Here is a 24,691-nt window from a genome sequence, read left to right as displayed (position 1 = left end):
AATGCCCCCAATTCACATTATGAATGATGAAATAAAGAGTAAGACAGAGAATCCAAAAGAAAGTTGAGGTGACAAGCTGAAACAAAAGGTAAGAAGTAATTCCTCCAGTCATGGCTGAATCCACCAGCCTTGGATGAATCCAAATTCCTCTTGAGGGTTGAAATTCCACCCCTGGATGAAGTGGAAAAAATGCAAATGTGAGGCCCTTGGACTTGAGCAAAGAGTAATGTGAAGGCAATCTGATCTTAAAAAAGAGGAACTGGAGAACAATTGGATTGAATTCAAAAAGGTGGGAATTGTGTTGAGGAGAGGAATTCCAAAACATCATGATTTCCACCCTTCTTTTATAAATTGAAAACATGAATTGATTCCTTCCAAACTTGCATGATGCTCAACAAAAAATGAAAAACTAGTGGATTGGGTGAGTTCACTAAAAGGAAATGTGTTGAGGAAGGTGAAGAATAGAGCGGAAAATTCCTCTAGGAGTGGTGGAATCTGCCATACATTTAATCAAAGGCATTAAGTATCAATTTGAAAAATAAATGAGACATCTATTTGATCCCTTAATGAGGTGAGCCAATAAACGTAAGGAAAATGATTAAATAAAATATTTTATTGGCTTAAAGAAGCCAAGTCAACCTCTACTTGGGACATGCCTCTTCATGATACTCAGCACCAATACAAGGGAGAGTTGGGAGATCATCTTAGCATCAAAACAATACAACTCTACCTCTGACATTTGGCAGCAAAATCCTCTCATTAAGGAAGCGAATTCATCCTAAAAGGGCAGAAATCTGTTGTATAGAAAAGTGAAATATCTAAAGGGGAAGTAAATTTTCTTGACAGAGCATCCATTTTGGACAACATGAAGCAGTGATTTTCTTCGAAAAATCAAAGATTAAAGGAGTGAAGAAGAGTGAAATCTGGCCATGTCAGTCATTAAAAAACTTACTAGTTTCCAAATTTTAAGTAAATTCATGTCAAGTTGTAGGATCAAGATTATTGAATTACAAGAAGATAGAGAAACTTGATCTTGAACTTGAGAAAATCCATTTTTATTTGATGTTAATGTGATTTCATCATGAAACTTCCAGATTTCCTTCGTGTTTTCTTATCATTTTGTGAGCTTAATGCAATTTCTTTCTTGGTTTTGCAAAGTAAACATGGAGCATGTAGAAGCTAGGAAGGCAACGAGATGGTGGCAGGTCAAGCTCAAAACTTCAAACAAGTCAAGCTCGAGGACTTCAAACAAGGTGATGCAAAATCAGATTATCAAAGTTAAAATTCAAGGCAAGATCAAGATGTAGTTCAAGAAAACAAAGGAGAAAGAAAAGTCAGAGAAAATTTTCACCAACTTGAATTTCCTTCGAAAATCCAAAGTTCATTTTGAAGGATTTGGCTACATGAAAACTCCATCACTTCAAGAAGTTCAAGACTCAAGTTGGCAAATACAAGCAAGTTCAAATTATGGTAATTGGAAATATTACAAGAAGGAAGATGGAGAAGAATTGAGAATGAGGCAATCTGGGAATATGCCATCACAATCGAAGGCTTGGCAATGTTGAGTAACAAGTGATATTTTCTCATCACTAAAGAGATTGATCAAGTCTACAGGATAACAATGTTGAGCTGCTGCCTACTTGTCTTCTACCAATTAGAAAATTCAGTTGCACATGTTCAAGCACATTCAATCATATGATGCCAAGTGTACAATTTTCTCATTGGCTCTCAAAAGCTTTGTGACTACCTTACTGGCCCACAGGGTGGTGCCTTCATGTAATTGGATGATACAATGGCAACCTTAATTATGGTTTGTGGAGATAAATCTTAGCACTTGATCTTGAATCAATCTTGGTCCTTCGTTGTAATTGAAAAACTATAAAAGGCTAAGTTACCAGATCAGGTTCAGGAACGGGTGTAGGTACAACCGTACAAGAATCCAATACATATGTATGTGAAAAAAATTCTGGGGTTTGGGTACATGTGTATGTACAAATACAAATATAAATATATAATATAAAAATAACAGAAATTTACAAAATTGCAAAACTAGATCATTTCATAGTATGATACTTGATTATTGATCAATGCCAAATGCCAAAGATAAATATTAAATGTCAATTGATAGTTGAAAAATATTTGAATCAGCCCTATCATGTACTCAGCAAGTATCCACAAGTACCCACAAACGATACCGGCTGCGTACCCAAACCCGGTTCAGGGCCTATTTGTACAAACCCAGTAACTTAGACAAAAGGCCAAGGCTTCTTCATTTGTAAAGGGTTAGAAGAGTTAGTCATTAGTTAGCTACTAGTAGAAGTAGAGAAAGAGAGGAGACTTGATGAAATTGCTGCCATAATGCCATCAAAGTGATTGATGATTCATTGTTATCATGGTGGATTACTTAATGTTGCTTTGAAGTGTTGCACAGTTTCTTAAATCCTCACAGAAATTAGATTCCATTTCATGTTAAGCAGAAGTAGAATTGAATGGAAGATATTGTTGAATGGTGATTAATAGTGAAGCTAGTGTCCATACCTTTGGGCAATTGTTGATTGTGAGTGACAATGCAAGGTTGGTCTAGGACTAAATTGCAAGTGTTAAACGTCTATTGGAGATGCTTCATAGGGTATTTGGATGAATATTGACAAAGTGAAAATCATTCACGCATCCTTAAAAGCTAGCACCCTCCTATGCCTAGTTGACATAGCAAAGCAAGGATTGGTTAGAGGCTCATCCCATCATCAACATTATCTCACATTCTTTGAGTTGGATTAGATTGGTTAAACTCTTATGCCTTAAGTTTGTTGGCTGGAAGTGAATTGAGGAAATTGAAGTCAAGTTGAATCTACTGATTGAACAATGTAACTCCCTTTGTAATAACCACCATATCACATCATAAAACTGAGTTAAAGTCTACAGTTAAGAAGGAACCTTAAGGTTGTCTCATTTGATCTCACAATTCATCTACATTGTTTAGCATATGAGCATCCTTATTAAAGAGAGGAGTAGATATTTGGTGTTTCACCTTGAAATATTAAGTGTTTGATTTTGTATGTTTTAGTGGAACAAAACTCACATCAACAGGGCACTTGAATGAAAAAGTATTAGATGTGAGGATGCCCAATCCATGAATAAGTTCCAAAGCGCACACTGCAGAGTCAAAATAAAGAATAGCCTTATCTTCAAATTGGTTTGGTAATTTGTAGAAAGTGAATGGGAAGAAACATGAGGGTGAGTGTATCAAGCAGGTTCCCATATCCCAAAACTCAAAAAAATAGAAAATGAAAAGTTCAACTGATGGTGACATGTGGATTTAACCAGGTAATTCAAATCTACTAGGGGTTCTAAAGAAATTGGCACGGAATAGATTTCTAGGAACATTCTTTTAATTTGGTCTTTGGAGATAGATTAATGTAATGTGGAAAGCTGAAAAATTCAGGAGTTACTACTACTCTCTTTCTCCCAAGTATGTCATTTATATAGCTTCCACTTTAGTAGAAAAAAAAAATTGTCTTTGGAGATAGATTCTTGACCATTCAAATTACTCTTTGGAACATTAATGGAATGTGGAAAGCTGAAAATTTCAAAAGTTACTACTCCTCCCTCCAAGTACTCATTTATATACCTTCCACTTTAGTAGAATGAAAAATAATAGGGTTCATTTTCATCATGCAGATTTCCTCCAATTAAAGATTACCATGATTTGGTGTGCACTAGTGCTTGATGACACACCTTCCTTCAAAATTCCTTAATGGAAGGATATTTTTCCCTAGTTTACAAACCTACAATTTATCATCAAAAACTAAAAAAGTGTAAAAGACTTTAATATTCTATTCTATTGTAGAGGTGTGGAAAAGTGCAACCTAGCCGTTGAAAAACAGATCAAAATCTATGTACCTTGGCTTGATAATTTAGGGTGCCAAAAGTCTTCAGCCCTATAGCATACAAGGGCTGTGAGTGCTTTTCTTGTATCACTAGAGATCAGAACACAATCAATACAGACAACCAGTAATCAATTTATGGAAGAGTTTAGGAAATGATTCAGCCACCATGTGAATGTGTTCAAACATAAAGTCATGCAACATAAACAGTTATTCAAAAAGTCTTTGCCTTGTCTTGAATATTATCTGAAATATTTTTTATCTGGACACGGACTTAGGGATAAACCAAGTGAAAGCTATCCTCAGTCAAGGCTCCCTTTGAGCATACTGTTATCCTTGGAAAATTATCACATACTAGATTGGCTCTTTTATAATCGTTAAGGATGCCAATCATTCAGCTGCTCCACATTCTGATACAGAATTGGGCCAGCATTTGCCTCATGATTTCAATTGACTGTTTTCACATGATATTTTGCAATACATAATATCTGTTAAGTGTTTCTATCAATTTGGGCCAATTTCCCTCAGTTAAAAATTATAATCTCATTTTTATAATATTTGCTTCTATCTTGTGGCCTCCTGTGTTTGCTCAATGTTCAAGTTCATTTTATCTCAATGTGACTGACCATATATTTTGCTTACTGACCTTTTGTCATTCATAAACGTTACTATCATTTATGGTTTATTTCTTTCAGAAGAAGATCTGCTTCAAGGAGTTTATCTAGAAGATGTCCAGACAAGAGGTAGCTACTATTTCTTTTAAATGATCTTGTTGATGATGCAAGTATTACAGATTCAAATATAAATATTTTCAATGCAACTATAAAAGGACCTTAGTAGAAAGACAGACATGTGTGAATATGACCTTTATAGATCATCTGCTAGATCTCTATCAGCTGAAAGAATGTTATTTATCAGTCATTGACACAAAATGGTAAACTGTGAATCTTTACAATCATGTTCTCAATTATGCACTCATTGCTACATGCATGCCAAACCATTGTTAAATGCAACCAGAATTGACTTCAGAAGAGTGACAAACTTATGTGGGTATAATGTTTGTTTTTTGTCCCTAGATACACCACTTCATCTCCAAATCCTCCAACAAACGTAATTGAAATGGTAGGAATTGTAGGAATCAAAAGGGATGTGAAGGAAACTGATTCACACATCCTCTGATATCGCATTTAGTCATATCAGTAACCCACGAAATGCAATGCTCGCAAATTGGCAACCTTTTTAAGTTAACAAATATCCGTGTGCTTAGAGAGTGTAATTTATTTTTCAATAGTAATAAATGATTCACCAACCTTCGCGTACATCCTTATACTTATTCCAATCTCCTGCACATGAGGTTTGCCACGAACCATGTCATAGGTGACAGCTGAGTCAATATCACACAGTACTTAACCATTACGCTTGATTTGTGCAAATATGGATAACGCCTCCAGTTGTCCTTTTTTCAAATGCCATTTATAACTCTGAGTTCTACATTCATGGAACCTGGGTGCCTAACGTACATGGCTATCCCATATTCCTGCTTTCAAAGCAGAATTGCCATGTAATTTATCACCATGGTTTTCCATTTCAGATGAGCACAAGTTATATCAGATGTGATCCATGCATGTCATCCTACAGTAGTCAAACTTCATGGAAGACTAAATCATCAACTTCACTGGCCAACTGACAATGCACTAGACTGGAATTAGGCTCCATCTGATGATCTTCACACATCATGATATTACATAGTGGTCTAATCATGACATTTGATTGGTCAAACTTGTCTAGGAAAGTCTTCTGTACTTGATGGTATATAATGGTCCCCTTCAACTAATTTGTCTTTATAAATAATTAAATTTATTTAACTATTTTTCAAATTAACAGATAATTAAAATGTGCAAAATAATTTTATTTATGGACCAAGGACATGCAAAATTGTAATTGCTAATGTCGTGAATTTGATCCAAAGGAAGATGTCATAAGGCTGTCTACTGTCTTGTTTTTAAAATAGGTGTTGTACGAAAATCTATTGCATTTGGCACATTCACCTGAATGACTATACTGTTTCTCCAACACTTCTGGCGGAAGATAAAGAGTTAGTAGGAACTTTTAGTCTTCTGCGGTTCTAAACTAAATTGTTAGATATAAGCAACTTCAAATAACAAAGTTAACACTTACTACATGTTATGTCAGCTTTGACATTCTAAACAATTTTGAAGTTAATTTTGTGAGTTGCAGTGATTACAGCTATGGATCGCTGCTTGACATTTGGTCTTTGCAAGAAGCCTAAAGATTGCTATCCTATAGGCACATAAAGAGGACCATATTAAGATAATGCCGTCTATCTTATAGAAAGATCTTTTGTGCCTGTGGTTTCCATTATTTCAAGATAAGCTTATAATGGCCAAAATTCTAAATATATTTATATAGCCAATTCCTCTTATATGGTAAAGTCTGCCTCTGTTTCTCGTATCAGTTCATTGTGAGCCATAACCGACTTTGAAAAACATATTAACAGCACACAAATGACAAAAAATGTAGTAACAGATTTGCATTAAGAGGGATATGAACCATAAACCTTTATAATAATAGACTATTTGAAAAAAATAATCTGACACAGAACTCAGTTAAGACTACTAATGATCCATATCAAACCTTAAACTCAGTACACCTTGCCTGCAAAATACATTAATTATATCCAAAAATACATGCAAGATAGAAACCCAATCAAACGAGTAAAACAGAACAATTAGAAATACCTTCTCAAGTGAATCATAATTGTCAGCTATTCGAGAATATCTCCTTTGTAACTTGTGCTTAGCCTCTGATTCTACGCGTGTGTCTACTGGATGATCTTGCATGCCATAAGATGAAGAATTCCATGTCTGTGAAGGTTCATGCGACGGAGCACCCCAAGATTGACTCCTCTGACGAAATATTTTTGAGCTCTTGCCTCCCATAGCCTAGATTTATAGTGTCAAATGAAGTAGCAAGTATCGGCCAGTATTGCACATAATATTTCTCCAAAACCTCTTCTGGGACAAAGATTAAACAATGTCTCACAAAATGTTAACAGAACTTTAAAAATCAGAATTTTAAAAAAATGGCAATTGAAAGAAATGGCATAACTCTAAAGCACGTAACCCTGCAAACCAAAAACAGAAGTTAAATTCTTCCTTAGTGTACAACATGCATCTTTGACAAATTAAAAAAGAACTTTATCAAAAAAAAATTGCTTAATATTTTTCTTAAGGTCCAAGCAATTTAAAACTCTTCCTCCATGTGGAACATGCATCTTGCACAAATAAAAATTCGTTTTCTCTGTCTTCTATTTCTTCCTATTTTTCTTTGGGGGCGAGAGGTTCACTTTCTACAATTTATTTGAAAAAAGTGGCACATCCATACCTACTAGCAGACTCTCCACAAAAGTAATAACAATTTTCAAGACAAAGGAATCAAATTTTGCATCAGAACCATCAAATTCCTTTGTTACTGACGCTAGCCAGTGGTTTAAGTGCAAAAATGGCTTGTGAATGGTGACTGAAATTATATATCCAGTACCCTGTTCTTCAAATATTTATAGTTTTACAGATAGCAATTCCACTCTAAAAAGCAACCGCGTTTCTAAATTAATTGGAAGCAATTTCACACTTTAAAACAACCAAAGAAACCCAGAACCCCAATCAATTTTGAAAACCTCCACCTGTTGAACCTTCCGAATATCTTACTTTTATAACCGAACTCTGAAGACGGCAGAAAAATAAAAGCTTTCCTTTTTTACAAATTTTCGAATTTCAAGCCCTCCTAACATTTACCTAACTCCCAATTTTAAACCTCAAACCATTCTTTCTAAGGAATTAAGCTGACAAACAACGGATGGGCAGTAGCAGAGGCCACAACGCCGCGTTACCCAATTTGTACATATTCTTAATTAATTAAAATTTCTCTTCAATGTTAGCGATACTATGCGTTACAAATTGTTTATCTTAAAAACTGCTTTAAAAGAAACGATAACGAAGGAGATAGGAAGGAACGAGAACTAATAAAAATAGACCATTAATGATAACTTTTATCAGGTCTTTAAAATTTCTTACATCTGTAAAGGAGAGCCTTCGAAGTTGCAACCTTACGAAAATTCTATGTATGTGAAAGATTAAACTTGGAATTAAGTTTAGCGGCGGCATGCATTTTTATTATTTTATTATTTTATATACCTCCAACTGCAATCATCTCGAGTCTTATCCATAGTTTTGTACTCAAATCTAGTTATATACGAAGCTTCGCGTCGCGACCCTGAACTGCGACTAGATGAAATTGCAATTATATCACAACAGAAAAACAAATCGCTAGCAAGCTCGAGGCTTTTAAGGGATAGCTTTAAAACATGAAAAAACAATTTAAAAACGGCATGTTTGGATAAAGCAATGGCATTTTACATCTCAACCTAAATTTCTATAGAAAACGGCAGATTTCACCAAGAGCTTTATATTCAATTAATTTTCCCTGCAATTACTTTAAAATTCAACAAAATTTAAACTCAACCCTAAGTTTACCCTACGAAAAAGCACGCCACAGCAAGAAACGAAAAAAAATCACCTCGATACCTATACATAGCCAACAGAGAAGCACATTTTAAGGAAAAACTAAGTATCTCCGCGGACTAATCTTATCTTCAACGAGCAATGTTGAATTCTTCAAACTTAAATTTCAACGAAACTGAAATGACTCGGAAAGCCAAAATAGCCGCCAAAAATGAACGAAAAAATGCGGAAACTTCGCATTAAAGCAGAGTCCATTGTTGCGTTATTTACCGGACTTTCTGCAGCAGATCCAACAAATTTGGCCAGAAAAATACGCGCTTTGAGCCGAAAACATAGACTTGAATGCAATGTGAAGGCTCAAAGCAAGTTACCTTGTAGTTTCGTAGAATCGCCTCAAACCCTGTCTGGTGAGTCCCTGGATTATATTTAGTAATACTAGCTTCACCTGCTGTGGTACCTGATTTGGCTGGTGTGTTGGCAGCAGAAGCTCACTTTTGCCATACGGTCACGTGGCAGATGACCTGGATGTGTGCAGACTCTACTTGTCGCTTTCGGCTCTTTCTCTTCCTCTCATAAAAGAGGGCCCCACCCGCCCGCCGCTGAAAGGCCCATGTGAAAAACCATAGACGGTTAACCGACAAACCGGTTTAAGACATTAGTATAATTTTGTGTTGACCCGGAATAAAGCCGCTCAAATGATTGAACTAAGTAATGAATAGTTTGATGTCTATAGGTCATATTTATTGTTTGACATAGTTTGACGAGGTGGATGTCATATCAAGCCATATGAATGGATAACTGCAAAGCGCCCCCACATTTGTGGGTGATATTGGAATGGAGAGATTTTCATATGCATAAATAATATTATTATTATTATTTTGATAGGTTCAATTTGATGATAGATTCAATTTTCAGATTGAATAGAATATATTTTATTACTTGTTTTGTGGGAGGATAACTATAGCATTTCTTGAGTTCTAATGAATCTTTTTTTAATCTAATTATATTCATGAATTTTGTTCAAAACTATGTCTTTTTCTATATTCACTTATTTAATAATTTAAACTATTTCTTGAAGAAATGTTAATTTTATTATTTATTGGTTAGTTCTTTGAGCATTTATTCGATTAAAAAAATTGTTGATGCAAAATAAGCAATACAAATTTATTTAATTGTGTGTTTTTCAATATCAAAGATTTTGATTACAATTCCATGATTCCTTTATTAGACCTATGTAATTTAGAAAAATGATATTAAAAAACACACACAATCTAATTCAAATAAATAAATTTGCATTAAAAATATATAGATTGTGGAAACAATATAATGTTAAGCAAAATTGTTATTTTTTAATTATATTTTATGGTTTCATGACAAGTATGTTGATAAAGATATGACAAAGAGAACCCCACAACAAATCTAATCAATCTCAATATATATTTTTTTATATTGAGTGCCAATTTTTATATATCTTATGTGCATTAAATATCAATTTAGGAGTTTTCCCACAATAACATGATATTAAAAATAATAATAAATAGAATAACATTTTTCATAATCAATAAAGAAACATGTGAGAATGGTACATATGTGTATATTTATATATGTATTTATGTATGTATGTTTATTTATGTGTGTACATGTAGATGCTTTTTTGCTTAGTTGCTTGACAATAATTTTTTTTTTTTAAATATTAGCTCTTGTAATAAATTCAATTATAAATAATTTCCAATTTAAATATAAGAATATTTTTAAAAATTCTTTTAAATACAATAATAAATCTAATTTATTTATCTTCAATTTATCATTGAATAAAATAATATTTTAAAAAAAAAAATTCAGAGAAAATATTTGTTATAAAAATTTAATAGGAGAAATAAAAAATAATAATATTACAAAAAGTATCTATCAAAAAAATATTACAAAAAGTATCTATCAAAAAATATTACAAAAAGTAGCAACTCAAAAAATTACATCCTCCAACAAATATCATATTGCTAAATAAATTATAAAAACTAAAAATCAAATATTTGAAGTAAGAAACTATACAAATTTACTAAATAAGTCAAAAAGACAAAGAGATCAACTTGATATTTTAATCTCAAAATTATTTGTTAATTTTTAAAAAGAAAGTTATTGAGAGCCACCATCGGTATAACGCTGGATTGGCATGGCTTTCTTCAAGGTCATTAGTTCAAACGTCACATTGTCAATATATAAATAAATAAAAAGAGATATTTGAAAAATGGGCTAACAATAATCTAGTAAGAAAAATTCATTTCATGAGCAAAGCTCCCACATAAAGCCACCAATAAAACTTTTATGAAAAATTAATAGGAGAAATTAAAAAAATACAAAAAGTAGCAAACCAAAGAATTACATCCTCCCACAAATATTATATTAGCTAAATAAATTATAGAAACTAAAAAATAATATTTAATGAAAAATAAAGAGATTAATTGATACTTTAATTTATAAATTATTTGTTAATTTTATTTTTTTTAAATCACAGTCGAAGAATAAAGTTATTTTGGAAGAGGGCTAAAGGCAAGTCCCATGCAACTGCTAAACGTATTTTGGCTAGCAGACGTTTGTTGCTTATTTCCTAGACATCTAAAATAGAATGTTTAAATAATAATTTTAATAATAATCTTTGTAGATAATTTTTTTTTAAAAATAAGAGATAATAAAATATATGGAAAAAAATATATATTATGCACTCATGTGTCTTTTATCTCAATAAGTAGTGGTTGCTTATTCCAACCCCTCATTTATTTCAATGATTATTCGAGCCCCTCATTTATTTCAATGCTTAAAGCATCTCCCCATGTGGCTGCTTAGCTTAATTTTGCTAGCAGCATATGCTCATTGTTTTGTGGCACAATTTGTGGAGTTAGTGGTTCCATGGATCATAATATTTGCTGCATAGTTTTAAACAAGGTTCTAAATATTATTTTTAAATTAATTTTGAATCATTTCTCTTGCAAATAATTATGAAAACTAAAATATAGGCAAATAAAAAGGGTATGAAAAAAATGTTGTGAAGACATTTGTCACTTTTTTCAATAAGTAGTTCCTTAAAAATAGAGTGGGTGTGAGAATTTTTAGGAATATTTAAGAGGAAGTGGTCCCATGAATTTTATATGTAAATTAGCTTTAAAAAATTAATTCCTAAATTTAAGGAAGCTTGTGGTGTTATAAATTTTATAAATAAAAAATTATTTTTTTCATAAATTTCTTTGGTGGGAAAATGAATAATAGGTTTTGACAAGTGGCAATTTTTTTTAATCAATAAGAGGCCAAACCCAAGATTCATTATTATGATGTGATGTGATTAATTATTATTATTTATTAAGCTTGTGTAGAGTTGAACCTAAGACCTCTCCAATAAGAGGCTCACAATTTATCATTGTGTTGTAGGCTTTTGCCTGACAAGTGGCAAATTTATTCCCTAAGCTGGTGGGGCTATTTCTAGCCCCAACCCATTTTCACCTGCTCAAATTAAGGGGGCTAAAAAGTCAGAGCTCCTATTTTATAGGAGTAGATTCCAAATAGACTTATAGTCCCCCTTTAAAAATTTATCATGGGGCAACCTGCTCCAAAAAATAGAGTCCAAGCCCCTCCCATGTGACCCCTACCTTATTTTCATTTGCTAAAAAATTATCACTCCACAAAACTAGGAAAAGATTCTAAATTTTCCTTTTCCTACAATTTTTATTTTACATTGGAATACTTGACTAGTTAAATTTAAGTAGAAATTTGATTTAAGTGGCAACATGGAACATGGTGTTATTTTTAAATTTTAAGCAGTGGTTGCTCCAAAAAAGTAGGGATAGATTCTAAATTATCCCTTTCCTGTGATTAAAAATTGGCATAGGACATGCAACTACTTAAATTTAAGCACAAACTTAAACAGTCACATGGGGTGATAATAATCTAGTAACACAAACTCTTTTCAAGAGCAACACTCGGCATAAAGTCAAAAAAAAAAAAATTGTTTTGAAAAAGTAATAGGAGAAATTAATAAAATGCAAAAAGTAGCAACCCAAAGAATAATATCCTCCCATAAATATTTTATTGGCTAAATAAATTATAAAAAATAAAATTCAATATTTAATTAAAAAATTAATGAAAAAATAGTACGAGTAAAAATTTAAAAATAAACTTAAATAATTATAAAAACTGAACTTAAACTAATTAAAAAATCTAAAAAATAAATTAAAATAAGTCAAGAACCCACAACACAATGGTAAATTGTGAGCTTCTAATTTGAGAAGTCTTGGGTTTGAATCTACTCGACCTTAATACATAATAATAATTAATTTCAATAAATAATAATAAATAAATTATATATAATTTAGGCTTTGGCTCATTACCTATCAAAAAACTTAAAATAATTTTAAAAGCTAAAAATTAATTCAATTGAAAAAACTAAACTCAAATTTATTTTTTGTAAGAGAAAACCTAGATTAAATGTTATTTCTCAAATCATATGTTAATTTCTAAAAAATCAATGAGAAAATAACTAAAGTGTATAGTCGAAAAATAAAATTTTAAAAATTATTTCCAAGAACAAAGTTCTCGCATAAGTTTATCAGCTTAATAAAAATAAATAAATAGCACTTGCACCAAAAGAAGGTGTAATGAATACTCTATTGAAGAGTACATAATTCAGGGAAAGGAAAATTACTTCTATTAGTGAATCTAAGAGTTTGTAATGTAATTGAATTAATTTTAAGATTATATTCAACTTTATCACATAAATAAGGGAAGATTTAGATCTAACTTTTAACCCCTAACTATCATTAAAAAAAAATTAAATGATAATTTGGTTATTTTAATGACTTTCATTTTACATTTTAAAACTAATATTGATTGTTGCATACTAAAGCTGATAAAAATAGGTTTAAATTCATATATAATAAGTTTCAATATCACAAATCAAATAACCCATATTTTCCAAATTATGTCGAATAATTAACATGCATTGTTTATGCTTCCATATTTTGCATACATGTCTATCAGAATAGTTGTAACCACAACATCTAGCAAAAATTATCTATCCTTCATGTTTTGATAGATGTCTATACCATGTTTCAAAGCTCCCATTTTGGCATCTTAGCATAGGTGTTGGAATTTAGCTTTGCAACTATCAATTGCATTTGTTTGTAAGTTTCTTAGGCCATTTCAATAATCATATTTTGCACATATTCTAACATTGCAATACATCTTTATCATTTGATGGATGTCGATACCTATTCCGAATCACATGACAAAGATTTTCGAGTGTGGCTTTACACCTACCAATTGCATTTGGTTGAACATTTCTAAAACTTTTTTCAACAAATTTTTTTTTCTCATATCTTGTTATTATTACAATTCATGAATCTATTTTTCTCACATCTTGTTATTATTACCATGTAACGCCCCGCCAAGGGATCCAAAAGAATTAACCTAGAGTTTCACTAAGTTTGCTAAACATTTTTTTTTATTTTAAAAGTAAGAATGTATATCATACACATCAAACACATAGTAGCGGAAGCAATAACATGTAATCATCAACAAACATACATCACAAGTTACATTCCTTAAGGATCCCAAGACGTTGAGTCACATTTAAATTTAATTAATTCTAAGTCTAACAACTACCACATCCACATGAAAGAATAATAAGAAAGTCTAATGTCCATAATATACATTTGTTCCGAATGCCTCCTGGCAATTTAATTCGGAATGCTCAATCATCCACTGTACATATCACAGGGTATGAAAGGCTTAAAAGAATATACATATGTAAAGATAAAGGTACATCATCCTCAAATCCATGATACAAAGTACCGTAAAATAGATGAAACTAATAACACACCTGATACATCCATACATCCATAATGATAAAACATCTATCAAAAAATCTAACCATCCATCATAATAATCCAAGAACATAGTGAAGGTAAATGCCAACCCAGAAAGCTCCAACCACGGTGACCACAGACGGATCTCAAGAGTAAGAGTAAAAAGCACTACCACCCAACCGCGTGGAACCTAAATGGTCCACTCCCACCGCGCTAAGGAGATAGTCTCAAGTCCCAAACAAGGTATCAAAACACAAAACACAAGTACTCTCTAAGTCTGGGAAATCCTAAAAGTATACTAACTCAAAGGTTCAACATAGATAGACATCTAGACCCAGAGGCACCACAAAGACACGTAGGAAACCTGCTATGCAAGCGGGAAAGTGTCATCGCAAAAGTCACATAGAAGTTACCCGAGCAATCCCTTAGGAATCACGGGTCCCTAGTGATCCTGCGACCATTAATATCCTCTCGTACTGACGAGGCATACTATGGAATGCAAGGTCGCAACCAAGTGTTCTCTCTACCCCATCCTAGCCTGTACTAGCACTCAAGGCATGGGAGAGAACATACAATTATCTTATTAGGTTCATTTAAGTCAGTATTTAGGTGAAATGTTTTCGCTTGTTAAAACAACTTACAATGGGTTACTCCAGGCAGCCTCTTAGGGCCCCGATCCCCATTGCAAGCCACTTCCCGACACTACACATAGATAACCTACCCTAGGCTCATGAAATCAAAAATCAAAGAATCATAATAAAATCACCTCAGTCCTATACAAGCAACTGAAAAACATCATAAAAGATAAGCCACAAAATTTACATTAGTTCTTCATGAGCAACAGATAAGCATCAAATAATAATCATATGATCACAACAGTTCTCTATTAGCAACTGAAGGCATCAATGATAAATCACAAAATCCAATGGTTCTCCAATCAGCAACCAGAAAGTATCCCAATAATAAATCACAATACTGATCAAAGACTCCAAAATGGTCAAGTCAACACATGACATCATCAAGAACATAACAAACACTTCAGTCCTCTCAAGCGACCGAAAAGCAATCCAAGTATAACTGATCGATGACTCAAAAATGGTTATCAAATATAACTGATCGATGACTCAAAAATGGTTATCAAATATAACTGATCGAGACTCGAAAATGGTTAAGTCAGGTATCTTATATACATACACTTCAGCTTCACACCAGGAAACTGGAAGAAATAACAAACAATAAATACAATCATGTCATAGAGCACTCCATCACACTACCATGGTTGGGTTAAGAAAGATCGAGACCAAATCATCATAACATCACATTCATACAACCCCCGAGCCTCTAGTAAACATCCTAAACTGGTCAACACTCTAGGACAACCCCAAAATCCCCAAAGCATAGATAGTACAAACAAAATAGTACAGTTTCATTTTTATTTTATTTTTTTTAATTTTAATTTTAATTTTTTTTTTGAAATCACGTAGTTAAATTATATATGGGGTTTCAGTTTTCGTTATCAATATAAATTTTCAAGTAGATAAGAATCACAATTTTACCCTAGCAATTAAACTCATTCTTGTTTATAAAATTATATCATTAATTAACTTAATTAATGATTAACTAAATCTTTAAATTAAATTCTTTTTAATAAATATTATAAAACTTATTATTAAAATCATACTAAATAAAGTTAATATATATATTAAAATTTGTTAATAAAATTATATTAAAATTCATATTAAAACATTATTAAATTATAATAATTATTAACAAATTTATAATAAATAAAAAACTTAACATTTCACATGTTAAAACATTATCGCCGGCTTAATATATATAGCCGTGCGACTTATTAAAAAGGGTCGCAGGCCTTAATGCCCCTGTGATCAATGCAGGTACCCTGTACCCTGCGATTTACGCAGGTGGGGCCGCCAATGGATAAGGTAAGTCATGGGCAAGATTTATATTATATGATTTTTTTTTTAAAATTGAAACATTAAAACTATCCTTCCCAAGTATATAGAATTTTATTATTTTAAATTTTATTTATTATAAAAGAACAAATTCTCCTAAAAAAAAAAAGTGTATTTAATACTATTTTCAATTTCTATAATAATGTTTTAAATACATAAATAATTCTTATTTTATTTTATTTCAAATTCTCACTAATAATAAGAAAACAATTTCATTTTTATTAATTTTTTTTTTTTAATTTTTAATTTTTTTAAAATTATTATTATTATTGTTTTTATAACATTTACAACTATAATATGATAGAGAAAATTCTATTAACCAATCGAAATTTTTAATCTAAAGTCTTCATTTTTATCTCAAACCACTACCTAAATCAAATTCTAATTTCTTTCAATTGTTAAATGTGGTTTCCTAAATAGGTTTTCAAACTAGATTTACATATGAAATTGAGTAGCAACAGATCTAGAATGAAGGGTGGCAAGATTCATACAACAAGATCTGAGAAAATAATTTCCTTCCAAGCACGAAGTAGACAGAACATATTGAATTTCATAAATCATTTAGGGCTCAAAATACCAAACCCTACCTGAACCTGATGCTAATACGCAATCCTTAAAACTGTGAGAGAATTCGCTCCTCTTCAATAACTTTCTTTTGAAAATCTTTCCTAGAATTCTCCTTCTGAAATTCGCTTCCAAAAGTTGCCTCCCAAAATTCCTGTCTCCAAAATTGAGCGTCCCTCAAAAATGAACACCAAAGTTGTGATAAGGAGTTTTCTCCTCAAATTGGGGCACTAATTGTGCGTTCACCCAAGAGGACTCTTTGCTCAACTGAGTTAACTCCAAAATTAACTTTTATTAATCTTTGCTTTATCTTTTTAATGCACATTAAATGGATTATTAAATAACTTTATTTAATATTCCACTTGACTTCTATTTTTAATCTTTATTACTTTTAATCCCATGCACAATTTATGAAATTAAAATAACATTATAATTTCCTCTTATTTTATCTTTTTAATTAATTTCTTTATTTTCAACACATGCTCGCATCATGCAATCTTACAACTTTTAATAATTAATATATTTTCACTTTTTAATTTATTTTAGAAACTTAATTGATAAAATATTTAATTAACTTAAATAACAATAATATTTAGCATTTATTTAAAAATGAACTCTAAATATATTATTATTAAATTAAATAAATATTATAATGTTCTAAATTATCCTTAAACTTTTATCTCCAAATTTAATTCTTTTTATTTAATTAATTTCTCAATTAATTAAATATAATTAAATATTAAAATATCATAATAATCTTCTATTAAATCATTAATTAACCTTTTTAATTAATTTCTTTTATATTTGAACTCATGCTTAGATCATGCGATCTAAAAACCTTTAATAATTTAATATCTTTTCCACTTTTAATATATTTAAGAAACTTTAATTGATAAAATATTTATTAATTCAATTAATAATAATATTTAGCATTTATTTAAAAATGAACTCTAAATATATATTATTATTAAATTAAATAAATATTATCACATTCTAAAATTATACTTAAAATTTTTATTTCCAAATTTAATTCTTTTTATTTAATTAATTTCTCAATTAATTAAATATTAAAATATCATAATAATTTTCTATTAAATTAAATCATTAATTAATCCTTTTAATTAAAATTAATTAATCGAAAATACATCAAGGACTCATAAAGCAACATACGAAAACCCATCATAGAAAAATACATACTAAATCAAACAAAAAGGGTTATAATCACGAAATAACATCATTTGATGCATTCGGAGGGTACTTAACTCAGATACTTGCCCTAATTATCAATTAGGACAATTGGCTAAAGGGTTTAGGAATTGGACTTAAGAGTTTATCTCCCCTCTCTTACCATTGAGATAATGCGATAGGGTACGCTCATCCTGGCAATTCAGGGAAGTCGATACCCGGTACCTGCAACTTGCATAAAATCCACGCATGTACAGACACAATATTCTAAGCTAAACAGACAATGGCAGGAAGTGGTGCATCGTGTAGATCCCGACTAGCAGGTGACTACGACTCCCTTCCTTAACCACATCAAAAACACCATACATAAAGAAAACAAACACGCACACCATACACATGCAGTATGGGGTAAGTATCCATAAGAAAGCACATGTGATAATAAACCATCTAACTAATCATCATTGATAATTGAAAACACTAAATAATCATCATACATGCATGAAATATAGAGTACCAAGTAATCTCATCATATAATAAACTGAGTGTAAAACAACATTTGATAATCTCTAAAATAATAATACTAAACATCAAGTATAAAACTGGCCTAAAAGAGTTTGGCAAGATAACTGAAAATACGACTTCGGGGCAGGCACTACATACCATTCATGAAATTATATTTTATTGAAACATTTTGTCAACACACTTCATGTGTCTTATATATAGGTTTACAATTTTTTACCGAAATACCCTTCCATTACACTATTGTGGATATCCATACCTTGGTTCAAAGCTTCAATTTCAACATAGATAGTAAGGACATTGGTAAAGGTTTTGGAGTTCAATTTTACTCTTGCCAATTACTCTGACTTAAAGGTTTATAAAGCTTCATCAACAAATCTGTTTTGTACATATCCTGAAATCATTTCATTCATCAGATGTCTATTTGAGGCATTCGGTCAAATAGTTCACATGCCTTATCATCTATGATTGCACATTTATATATCATCTATTATTAAACATTCAACATATGTATCTTCCAAGGTAGTTGCAATTATCATGTCTGATAGAATTAAGCTTTGATGGTTATCCATACCCTATTCCAAAGCTCTAAATTTGGCACAGGTAGGGAAGACATGGGAAAAGAAATGGAATAAGAATTACAGGTGTGGTGCAGGAGCACCTAGGCATTAGGATATTGAAGATGATCCCAAAGGATATTTTAATAATTTAATGTAAATTCATATGTTTGGATGTGGTATTCCATCTAATGGAATAAATTTTTATGCCTAAGGGCAATAAAATTGTGTAGTTGTCATTTAGTTGTCATTCGAGACCTAGATTGGTCAAAAGGTCAAATTTGTATAAAAAGCCATGAAAATGCTAGAAATCATGTAGAAGGTCTTAAATATGTTATTTGGACATGTCTAGGGTGTTTTTACAATCTGATGCAGAGCATCCTTCAACACACTTAAACATAATAGGATCCATCTGATCCATTCTTCATTTCATTATAAGAACAATGTATTCGAGGCATCTTACAAGATCAAACCCATCATTGATTAGAAAACAAAATAATTCATTGTCAAAATTTGTTGTCCACACTACTATCTTTTATAAATCAGCACTCAAGCATCTGTAACTTTTGTTCTAAAACATATCATCGAAATCCCTTCGGTGAGTTTCTGGAAAATTAGGATAACCACAACACATATCAAAATTAAAAGGATCCAATGGTTAGATAAAAAGTTATTATCTTTGTACCGAGACCTATTTTTTTTCATTAAACAGAGAGTTCATTTTCCCAATCCGCTTATGGCATCATATAATTTTCAGAATACATAACCAAATGGAACCAAACCAATTCCAAAATCATTATGACTGATTCTAGTTTCCAAATATGTAATCTATTTATTTTTCCAATCTATAAATCATTATACTATCACAACTCTTTGTCTACAACTCCATTGAAGAGGATTTAAAACCAATCTTCATTAAAAATATCATAAATTTCACAAATCATCATAGAATTGAACCAAATCGAAAGGAAATATTACTCAAATATCTTTCCAATGAATATAATTAGAGTTCTTAACTCTTCCATATGCATTTTTACAGCACATTTTAATATGACACCTATTTACAAGCATGAGACAACTTTCAAAGATGTCATACTATGAGTTCGAAATGGTAGATATTCTTTTTCAAGAACTATTCTGCCTCTAGCTACATTGAAACAAAAGCTTCACCCTAGCATATTGTAAATTTTATAAGCATTAATTTCTTAAATCTTAATACCAATCCTTGACTGGACATTGAGAATCTCACCTATTCAAATTTTTTGATTACTCATGTAGATTTATAATGCCCTAAGTATCAGAGACAAAAATCTATGGGATTCAATTTCTTGGAGAGTTTGCATGTTCTCCATAAATTTATGGGACTCCATTTCTTGGATAGTTTGCATGCTCTCCACTTTGACCCCAACACTTTTCAGGTTGGGTTATCATGATCATAAATTCCTAGAAATTGAGAGACCCATTTTTGTCACAATCAATGCCATTAAACATCCAATGGCACTCATCCAAGCTATATTTATCATCAAGATTTCTGAAAATCTTTGCAATTCACTTATAGAAATGGATTTGTTCTCATCCTAATCGAAAAGATCGAAGGCCTTTTCCATTTCCCACAAACTAATGTCATGATTGATTTCTTCTATGTTCAAATCCACGATTTTTGCAAATTGCAGATGGTTATCACTATTAATATCCCATGCCTTCACCATCACTCAACGTTCTTCTTCTATAGATTTTCTCCAAAATAGCTCATAACCTTGCTAAACTCAAACCCCTACATTTTTCCATCGCTATTGATGTCAAATGTTTTGAAGATAGTTTCAAGTTGTCACGTCTCGCCCTAGAACCCTTTCTTTTCTTGCTTATGTGGCTATGTCAACTTGGTCAAATGAATTAGACTTAATTAAAAGATAAATGAAAGTTAATGTTTTATATTTCTAAATTGAAATGATTTAATTACGATGGATATGTATGAGATATTACATTCGATGATGATGTTATTTGATGTAATCATGATGTCATGCTTATAGCTCTGATACCATATGTAAAGAATCAGTACCATAAGGTGACCATAAAGAATCAGTACCCTCTACCCAGGATTGATGAACTTTTTGATCAAATGAATGGGGCAACTGTATTCTCCAAGATTGATTTGCGATCTAGGTATCACCAACTTCGAATTCGGGAGGAAGACATATCTAAGACAACATTCAGAACAAGATATGGCCATTATGAGTTTGTAGTCTTACCTTTCGGACTAACAAACGCACTAGCTTCTTTTATGAACCTGATGAATATCATCTTCAGATATTGTCTTGATAAATTCGTGGAGATATTTATTGATGACATATTAATATACTCCAAAAATTTGGAAGAACATGAAGAACATTTGCGCATAGTATTGCAGTGACTGAGAGACAAGAAAATTTATGGGAAACTCTCTAAGTGTTCCTTTTATCAAAAGGAGATCCATTACTTGGGACACATTTTGTTAGCCAAAGGCATCACCGTGGACCCCGCAAAGATCAAAGCCATCCTTGAATGGCCAACTCCACAAAATGTTAGTGAAGTTAGGAGTTTTATGGGTCTTGTTGGGTATTATAGGAAATTTTTTGAAGGTTTTTCCCACATAGCAGCACTGATTACATCTCTTCAGCACAAGGGAAAAAGGTTTGTCTGGACAGAAGCATGTGAGAAAGCTTTTTAGTTACTTAAGGAAAAACTCACTATAGCTCCTATTTTGATTATTCCAGATCTAAATGCGCATTTTGTTGTCACCACAAATGCCTCTAGAGATGGACTTGGGGGTGTTCTGATGCAGGATGGTAAAGTTGTTGCTTATGAACGCAGGAAACTTAAATCTCATGAAGTAAACTATGCTCCTCATGATTTAGAGTTGGTTGTGATAGTACATGCCTTGCAGATGTGGCAACACTACCTATTGTGGAAGCCATTTGAGCTAAAGACTGATCATATGGGGTTGAGGTACATTTTCACTCAACCAAATCTAAATGCCCGATAGAGACGATGGCTCGAATTCCTTAGTGAATATGATTTCGAAATCGAGTATATTAAGGGTAAAGAGAACAGAGTAGCAGATGCACTTAGCCGTAGAAGACATATTGTCACTATCTCCACATCTCAAACTCGCATGAAAGAGTATATTCTTCAATACCTTCCTGGAGATGCCCATTATGAATGGGTAAAGTTAGTTTTGGATACAGATGCTTCTAACTCACGATTTGATGATTATTCTTTGGATGAGGATGGTCTACTTAAATATCAAAACAAGATTTATGTTCCTAATCGTGAAGGATTGTAAATAATTGTACTTGAGGAGATGCATAACACTCCATTTTTAGGGCATCTAGGGGTAAATAAAATGATAGCTAATTTGAGGCCTTTATATTTATGGCTGGGACTCAAATGGGATGTGATAGAATATGTAGCCCAGTGTTAAGAATGCCAGCGTGTCAAGGCTAAGCATGCCCACCCAACAGGTCTGCTATACCCCCACAAGATTCCACAGTATAAATGGCAGGTTATCAGCATGGATTTTGTGTAGGGTTTACCCATGACCTGACATAGGCATGATGTCATCTTAGTCGTAGTTGACAAGTTGACTAAGGTTGCTCATTTTATTCCTAGCAGTCTGAAGGATGGGTCTCTGATGTTGGCAAGGAAGTTTGTTTAGGAGATTTTTTGACTGCATGGTATTCTAGAGACCGTTATTTCTGATAGAGACACCTGGATGACTTCAAGGTTTTGGACAACCTTGAACGCTAATTTGGGTACTCATTTGAACTTCAGTACAACATACCACCCTAAGACTGATGGTCAAACAGAGCAGGTGAATTAGGTATTGGAAGATTTATTACGCATGTATTGTATGGATCAGCAATAGAAATGGGAGGACTACCTTCCATTGGTGGAGTTTGCTTATAATGACTCCTATCATTCATCTTTGGGTATGGCCCCATTTGAGGCACTCAACGAATGGAGATGTCAGACTCCTATCAGCTGGGATAAGGTGGAGGACAGGATTATAGTAGGTCCTCAGATGTTAAGAGAAATGGAAGAAAAGGTAAACCTAATCCGCAGTCAGTTGAAGGAGGTAGCAGATCGACAGAAGAGTTATGTGGACAAGAAATGCACCTTCTGCCAGTTTCAAACCAGGGATAAGGTGTTTCTCAAGAATAGACCACAAAAGAGTTCAATCACATTCAACAAGAGTTCAAAGCTTGCTCCGAGATTTGTTGGCCGATTCGAGGTTCTGGAAGTCATCAACCCAGTTGCTTATCAGCTTGCTCTGCTGCCTACTTTAGATCGCATTCATAATGTTTTTCATGTGTCTTTGCTTAAACCCTATCATCCTGTTATATCTCACATACTTGATTGGCATGCATTACAGGTATAGGATCTAGAGGTGATGGTAGTTCAACCCACCCAAATCATTGAGTAGCGTACCCTCAGGGTATGAGATAGAGATGTACTCCAGTGTAAGGTCCAATGGGACCAGTTCGGGGTAGACAGTGCCACTTGGGAAGATGTTGAAGATTTAAAAAAATCTTTTCCCCATCTTTTTGTATAGTTGTTTAATTTCAGAATACATAACATTTTTGGTATGTGTAAATAAAATTTTGTTGTGAGAGACATCAAGATGATGCCTTTTCCTAATGGGGAAGGATGTCATGTCTCACCCTAGAACCCTTTCTTTTCTTGCTTATGTGGCTATGTCGACTTGGTCAAATGAATTAGACTTAATTAAAAGATAAATGAAAGTTAATGTTTTAGATTTCTAAATTGAAATGATTTAATTACGATGGATATGTATGTGATATTACATTTGATGATGATTTTATTTGATGTAATCATGATGTCATGCTTATAGCTTTGATACCATATGTAAAGAATTAGTTATAGACTAATTGTGCCACATCATCATCAACCAGAAATTGCGAAAAAGAACCAATAAATAAAAGTGGAAAAAGTCAAACTATTCATTTATAGAAGATTAATAATACATCAATATGCTACTAATCATCAATAATACATCCAGGTCATGTCATACATCATTACAGATTTGTTGAACCAACTGACATCAATTAAAATAGTTGCATAACATTTTAACATTCATTGATCAACATACAACATTGAAATAGTTCATATGATTAATCAATTTTCTGATCAAACATACAGCAAAAACTTTGCATTACATTTTGAGCATCAGCTTTACAGTTGTTCATAACATGAGTTACAATGTTGTAAAATAAGTACATCTCAAATGACAAGCAAGACAATCAAACTGAGATGACATTCCAATGCATTCTTCACTGATTCTAGTCTCCAAAGCTGTAGGATGTCTCCCATCTACTTCGTGAGATGGAAGTGTGGCCCAGGCACTTTAACCTTGCCAACCACAGAGTGAAGTACTCCGCCAAGATTCTTCCTGACATGAAGAATTCCTCAACCTTGGCACGAGAAGCTTAGCTTCTCAGAACAAGATGGATCGGATGTATCTAGTGCGATCGTGTAACATCTCTACATTACAACCATGTGCCTAGTAGTCTAAACATAGAATGCAGCTGGGAAATAAAATAACTACACATCTACACA

At 32.3% G+C, this 24,691-nt stretch overlaps 1 protein-coding gene across 10 annotated transcripts in view; it reads right to left on the bottom strand.

The window, feature by feature from the left end:
• Window positions 1-9,044, bottom strand: part of LOC149580196 (E3 ubiquitin-protein ligase RGLG2-like) — a 31,117-nt gene extending 22,073 nt beyond the window's left edge. The window contains exons 1-2 of one of the 10 annotated variants that reach the window (XM_089789979.1): window positions 8,797-9,044; window positions 6,644-6,919 (exon numbers count right to left, since the gene is read on the bottom strand). In XM_089789979.1, coding sequence (XP_089646105.1) covers window positions 6,644-6,844 — 201 coding nt within the window. In that variant the 5' untranslated portion in view covers window positions 6,845-6,919; window positions 8,797-9,044. Of the gene's footprint in view, window positions 1-6,643; window positions 6,920-7,289; window positions 7,546-7,699; window positions 7,854-7,978; window positions 8,000-8,098; window positions 8,309-8,480 lie in introns of those variants that run through there. The other 9 variants (XM_089789982.1, XM_089789988.1, XM_089789980.1 and 6 more) reach the window with 9 other exon arrangements.
• Between the last annotated feature and the right edge of the window lie 15,647 nt (window positions 9,045-24,691).

This window comes from Cupressus sempervirens, chromosome 1, assembly GCF_028749045.1.
Source record: "Cupressus sempervirens isolate cs-2001-9-10 chromosome 1, ASM2874904v1, whole genome shotgun sequence".
NCBI lineage: Eukaryota > Viridiplantae > Streptophyta > Pinopsida > Cupressales > Cupressaceae > Cupressus > Cupressus sempervirens.
The sequence above is the reverse complement of the archived record's forward strand: the minus strand, read 5'-3'. Positions and strand labels throughout refer to the sequence as shown.